The following is a 6,800-nucleotide window of genomic DNA, read 5'->3' as shown; positions in this document are numbered from 1 at the left end:
ACCTGCAGCTGGCTCAGCTGGGAGCCGTGGCGGCCGTTTATATCAACGACGCTCTGCTCCAGGTACCCCTTCTAGGAATGTGTTTATGTTTGTAAGGGATGAAGATGAAGGAAAGAAGGAGAGGGTAGTATAAATGCATAAAGAGGGAGATGAAGAATGGTAGAGATAGTTAGATTGGTGTGCATAAAGGTGTTAGAACACCTTGACATTAGACCACTGTGGAGGTCTGAAAACATCTAACAAACTTTGATTTTGGAGTGTACTGTTCTTTTAAGACCTAAAGGAATTCCATATTTTAGGAACAGAGGTAGGGTAAAGAGAAATGCTATATGTTTAGGGATGCTGATTCACTAAGATGGTTTGACATCATACCTGAGTGAGCAGGCCATGTAGTTCAATCTCCAGGCTCTGGAAGGTCCTCTTCAGGTCGGTCACCTGAGATTGAGAGGTATTCACCTCTGTGGTGCTGGTGGTGATCTGGTTCTGAAGCACCTCCACCTGACACACACACACACACACACACATCGTATTAGTCAAAAGTGTAGTACCACTTCACAAAATACATGTTAATTGTTCATCTCACAAAATACATGTCAATTGTGCCTCTCACAAAACACATTTAGGGACCCATGCCCACATCTTTCGAGTCCCCCTGTCCTATTTTCAGAAGTTGTCTCACCTTGCTCTCAAACCACTTGGCAGCATCTCTCTGGTTCTTCGTTATCATGCCCTCATACTGGGTCCTCATCTCCTCCAGCACCTTGCTCATGTCCACTGAGGAGGCACAGTCCATCTCCACATTCACAGCACCACAATGCTGCGTCCGCATCAAATGCATCTCCTAACAACAGGAAAAGGGGGACAAATTGTGCTATAATACCTGGGATTTGTAGATTCCTTATACAGATGGAAGGGCAAAAGCACCTTAAAACAACCAGTTACTCTATATTTGGGTACTAATAACAGTGAAGTTGCTCTAGGTTTGTTGTGTGTGGGTTTTGCCCCCTTGTGGCCAAACATGGAAAGGTTTCAAACTCACTGAGAATTGATAAATAAATTGATTGTGCAAAAACTACAGGGGAAGCCATTGTGTCCAATTGAAAAACCACATGTGGCTGTCCTGGCACATTGGCACTTCAGCCAACAGCACAAGCGTTAAGATTTGAGTGTGTGAGGAGAAATGACCTCCTCGTGGTTCTTCCTGAGGTAGACCAGTTCCTCCTTCAGCCCCTCAATCTGTATCTCCAGTTCTGCTCTGGTGAGTGTAAAGCTGTCTAGGATTCCTCTCAGACGAGCCACGTCCCCTTCTATCTTCATACGCATGTTTGCCTCCGTCTCTAACCTACAGGGGTTGAGGAAAGATGAAGGTTTGATTAGTTCCGTCTCACAACAAACCAAGATACAACTTGCCCAACCATAAACTCATCCATAGCCCTGCCTACCCCCATGAGGATTTCTGTAGATCTGGGAGGATTCAATCTACTCAATCTCAAACCTATAGGCCAAGAGTTAGAAACAGAATCAGTACACTCACAGAGGCTGTGTACAGTACAAACAGGAAGTGTGCCTACTTCATCTTGAAGTCATCAGCTGCAAGTCTGGCATTATCCACCCGCAGGATCATCTGAGAGTTCTCCACAGACCTGGCTTGGATCTAGGAACAGGAGGACAGCCACAGTCAATGGGATGTAATAACAGAGTCAACTATGTATAGGATATCATGTGTTTAGATCAACAGATCTGGTTCATGTCTACTGTTCATTAATTTACAACAGAGCACAGTTTTTCGACAATTAACAAGATAAACATTAAGAGGCAATGGGAATTATACCCCTAATGTGGGACTTAAGTGCATGTCAAAGCAAAAACCAAGCCATGAGGTTGAAGGAATTGTTCGTAGAGTGCTGAGACCGGATTGTGTCGATGTCCTCAAGAACACAGTTGCTTCCATCATTCCTAAATGGAAGAAGTTTGAAACCACCAAGATTCTTCCTAGAACTGGCCGCCCGGCCGAACTGAGCAATCTGGGGAGAAGGGCCTTGGTCAGGGAGGTGATGGTCACTCTGACAGAACTTCAGAGTTTCTCTGTGGAGATGGGAGAACCTTCCAGAAGGACAGCCATCTCTGCAGCACTCCACCAATCAGGCCTTTATGGAAGAGTGGCCAGACGGAAGCCACTGCTTAGTAAAAGCAACATGACAGCCAGCTTGGAGTTTAACAAAAGGCACGTAAAGACTCTCATACCATGAGAAACAAGATTCTCTGGTCTGATGAAACCAAGATTGAACCTTTTGGCCTGAATGCCAAGCGTCACGTCTGGAGAAAACCTGGCACTGTCCCTACGGTAAAGCATGGTGGTGGCAGCATCATGCTGTGGTATGTTTTTCAACGGCAGGGACTGGGAGACTAGCCAGGACTGAGGCAAAGATGAACGGAGCAAAGTACAGAGAGATCCTTGACGAAAACTCTCTCCAGAGCACTCAGGACCTCAGACTGGGCAAAGGTTTACCTTCCAACTGGACAACAACCCTAAGCACACAGCAAAGACAATGTAGGAGTGGCTTTGGGACAAGTCTCTGAATGTCCTTGAGTGACACAGCCAGGTCCTAGACTTGAACCCGATGGAACATCTCTGGAGAGACCTGAAAATAGCTGTGCAGAAACGCTCCCCATCAAATCTGATAGAGCTTGAGAGGATCTGCAGCAAAGAATGTGAGAAACTCCCCAAATACAGGTATGCCAAGCTTGTAGCGTCATACCCAAGAAGACTCTTGGCTGTAATCGATGCCAAAGGTGCTTCAACAAAGTACTTAGTAAAGGGTCTGAATACTTATGTGAATGTGAAATTTCCATATTATTTTTAATACATTTGCTAAAGTTTCTAAAAACCTGTTTTTGCTTTGTTATGGGGTATTGTGTGTATATTGATGAGGGGGACAAGGCTGTAACTTAACAAAATGTGGAAATAGTCAAGGGGTCGGAATACTTTCCAAATGCACTGTAATTCATTCTAGTGACTCTTTCACAAACCTGTTGGCATCCTCTCAATCCTATCCCCACCTCCCTTCCCACTGGGCACAGACGTCAATTCAACGTCTATTCGATGTTGATTCAATATAATTACATTGAAATGTTGATTCAACCAGTGTGAGCCCAGTGGGTTGCTACATTAGACTACATTACCCAGAAGTACCTTGTTGCGGATGTCTGTGATGATGCCATAGAACCCACTGACGTCCTTCTTGTGAGTCGGTGATCTCATCTCGTAGAACTCTTTGATCTGCAACTCCAACTTGCTATTGGCTGCCTCTAGAGAGTGCACCTGTGTAAACAGGGAGTGGAGGGAATCAGTTCAGTTCATGTGTCTATCCGAAATGGCACCCTATTCCCTATATAGAACACTACATTTGACCAGAGCCCTATGGGCCCTGTTGTGCACTACATAGGAAATAGGGTGCCATTTGGGGCGCATGCCATCACATTATGTGAATATGCGCACTCCCATTAGATAATCCCCAACATAATGGAATTTAAAATAAATATTCAAATCCTGCTATGTTATTGTCCTCATCAGTGGTGTAAAAATACTTTAAAGTATTAGATGCCTACTGGATAACTACTGGACTACTGGATATAGTTTTTGGGGGTATCTTTACTTTACTTTACTAGTCATGTTTTTGCTAGTCAACTGTTACTTTTACTCCACTACATTCCTAAAGGAAATAGTGTACTTTTTACTCCATAGATTTTCCCTGACACCCAAACGCACTCATTACACGTTGAATGCTTAGCAGGAAAGGAAGTTCTCTTATCAAGAGAACATCCCTGGTCATCCCAAGTACCTATGATCTGGTGAACTCACTAAACCAACATGCTTTGTTTGTAAATGATGTATGAATGCCCCTGGCATTCTGTACAAAAAAATGTAAATAACTAATTGTGCCTTCTGGGTTGTTTAATATAAGGAATGTGAAATGATTTACACTTTTACTTTTGATACTGAAGTATATTTTAGAAATTACATGTGTTGATACTAAAACCAAAGACTTTTGGAGTTTTACTGAAGTAGTATTTCACTGCATGACTTTCACTTATACTTGAGTCATGTTCCATTAATGAATCCTTATGACAATGTGGTATTTGTTCCACCACTGGTCCTCATTATGTATTTAGGAACGTGCGTTTATAATAGTAATACAGGTGTGTCTTTTTAATAATGAGACTTTCCTTGGAGCTTTGCAGGCTAACGATGGGTAACTGCTTCTTCTCAATAGCAATTTTACGATTAGAAATATTAATGATGGAATAAATAGTTTCAAGTTAAGTAAAAGTTGTTTTAAATACATTTTTTTAATGGAGTCAATTTACTGTCGCCTACTGTATTATCACATTTAATTGAACATTGTGGAGAGTATTGGTGAAAGGGGTTAAAAAAAGCTTTATATCAAAGATTAAAGATCACTTTCTCATAGCAGTTTTCTATATCATCGAATATGTTTTGTTCTGAAAAGATTGATCACCCTGCCTTGTCGTTCGTGCTTTGATTTTCGATCTCCACCCACATAATCTGGGTTGTGCGTTATATCGCGGAGCCCACCACATCTCCATCACTCTGCCTTACCTTTTCCAGGTAGGTGGCCAAACGATCGTTCAGATTTTGCATGGTATGCTTCTCGTTGGCACCGATAGTGATCTGGCCTGGCCCGTCCATAGGGAAAGTGGATTGAGAGATACGGGTGCCGTATCCCCCGGCACCTCCATATACACTCGGCGCGCGACTGCTCCCAACAGAGGACACGCTCATACGGGACCTACCGCCTCCCAAACCGCTGGAAAACTGCATCCCACCGGACAAACTGAGGCCACTCGAACCGACACCGCTACGTGAGCTGTATCTACGGCTACTACTGCGACTGGCTACAATGGACATGGCGAGAGATGGTTTGGCGATGCGTCCTGGGAGGTTAAAGTGCGTTCTTCCGAGTTGGAGGCGTCAGGTAAAATAACCCCCTTCGTGTCCTCGATCTTTTTATACAGTTGGATTAAGAATGATTGACTGCGTCACCTTTATTCCTTGGAATGAAGGTATGTTTAATTGTTTTGTTCCGTGGGTGGGTACAGGGCTTGCAACAACTATGTAACAAGATACATCACTAAAGTCACTAAGTACTTCTCGGGAAATGAATGGTTCAGTAAAGGTTGTGGTTTATGAAGGACAGTGGGTTTGACAGGTATCGACTGGCAAGACAGACAGCTTGAGGAACGTTACTGGATGTGTTTTGTAAAGCTGACATGGTTTCAGATATCCATTTTCAATTACGTTTTGGTTTGTTTACTGAAATTGGCAATATTTTAATATATCTTTGTAGGCTAAATATTGTATTTGTTATGTTATTATTTTACCAAACTAAAATGTTGCACCAAGTCACTCCTTCACTTACATTTGATGGTTTTCTGTCATTCTATCCATTCGAAAAGATGGTCAGTAACAGTCATATTTTTGAAATGTAGATAACCATTATGAACTGTTTATAAATTCAACAAATTCAATTGTGTTACTTTGTCTACTGAGTATACTTGCTCTCAGATTAGTTGGTTTGAATAGTGTGTTCAATCATTGTCAAAGATGTGTATCAGGTATTCTTACTATTTTGAGTATACGTCACTTTGAGGATTTTCTCATTCTTTCTTTCTGACTTCAAAGATGTCCTGTTCAGTAACTATACCCTTGTTTGAAATATGAATAAACCTCATAATTCCTCACATTCCATTTTGCCTACTCAGTACTTGCTCTCAGATGTTGGTTTGGATAGTGTGTTTTGTTCAAGGGACAAATGCAAAACAGCCACATAACAGCCTGAGTAAGTTTCATTCCAAAACGCTCTATAACCATTTTCAGAAATGTTGGTCAATGAGCTTTTATTGTTTAAAGACATTATGAAAGAGATTGGTGTGTTTTTTCACTATCTATTGAGGTTGTTCAATGACAGACATGTGTTTGTTACTACTGTTAGTTTTCACAGTCAAATGTAACCAATTTTTTTCAAATAGAAATAAATGTACAAATTATACATTTGTGACATCAATATTAAAAAATGTTTTACACAATTAATATTCACTATAGTCAGTATCTGTATGTAAGATGTTTACATTTGACATTTTAGTCATGACAGATGGTCTAATCCAGAGTGATTTACAGAAAGTGCATTAATTTCAAACTAGCTAGGTGAGACAACCACATCTCATCTAGCACATAGCGTTCTGAGAACCACGTTTCTTAGAGCTTGGTGAGAGTGTGGTTGTCCTGTGGCTATGTTGCATACAGCCTTCTCATAAAGCAGGGCTTCCCAAACTTGTTTTGGCCCATGACCACATTTTGATATCAAAAAAAATGTTTACGACCCCACCATGTAAAAGAAAAAGTGATGTAATCAGTGGTCAATGTTTACTTTTTTAATTGAGGCTATGACAGTCTATTACAAATAAGTCTGACAATACTTTTGACAGTATTTCAATCTGAAGGAAGTATGGTTTGAAGTGACTGAACACATCAGAAAGGTATTGGAAAGTTTAGAAGATCATTAGTCAATCATTTTTCATGATCATCTGTGTAGAAAAGAACATCATCATTGATGAGGATAGAGGGGGGGGGTGATGTTCTTAGCCAAAAACACGACAGAAGGAAACATAAAACCATGTATGTGTTCCTGAGAGTCTTGTCTTTCAGTGATGGGGTCATAATATTTTGGAGGTTATAACCGTTCAAAAGATAGTCACATTTCACACTTGCGGCTACTGTA

The 6,800-nt window shown here is 41.3% G+C and overlaps 1 protein-coding gene across 1 annotated transcript in view; it reads right to left on the bottom strand.

Moving 5' to 3' along the window:
* The window catches only part of LOC124003230 (keratin, type I cytoskeletal 13-like), a 10,422-nt gene extending 5,275 nt beyond the window's left edge, over positions 1-5,147 (bottom strand). Inside the window, exons 1-7 of the mRNA XM_046311320.1 lie at positions 4,622-5,147; positions 3,194-3,322; positions 1,572-1,654; positions 1,186-1,342; positions 680-841; positions 373-498; positions 1-71 (exon numbers count right to left, since the gene is read on the bottom strand). Coding sequence (XP_046167276.1) covers positions 1-71; positions 373-498; positions 680-841; positions 1,186-1,342; positions 1,572-1,654; positions 3,194-3,322; positions 4,622-4,930 — 1,037 coding nt within the window. The 5' untranslated portion in view covers positions 4,931-5,147. The remainder of the gene's footprint in view (positions 72-372; positions 499-679; positions 842-1,185; positions 1,343-1,571; positions 1,655-3,193; positions 3,323-4,621) is intronic.
* Between the last annotated feature and the right edge of the window lie 1,653 nt (positions 5,148-6,800).

The sequence above is a fragment of the Oncorhynchus gorbuscha genome, linkage group LG18, assembly GCF_021184085.1.
Source record: "Oncorhynchus gorbuscha isolate QuinsamMale2020 ecotype Even-year linkage group LG18, OgorEven_v1.0, whole genome shotgun sequence".
NCBI classification, from domain to species: Eukaryota; Metazoa; Chordata; class Actinopteri; order Salmoniformes; family Salmonidae; genus Oncorhynchus; species Oncorhynchus gorbuscha.
Note: the sequence above shows the minus strand (reverse complement) of the source record. Positions and strands in the feature narration are given on the sequence as shown.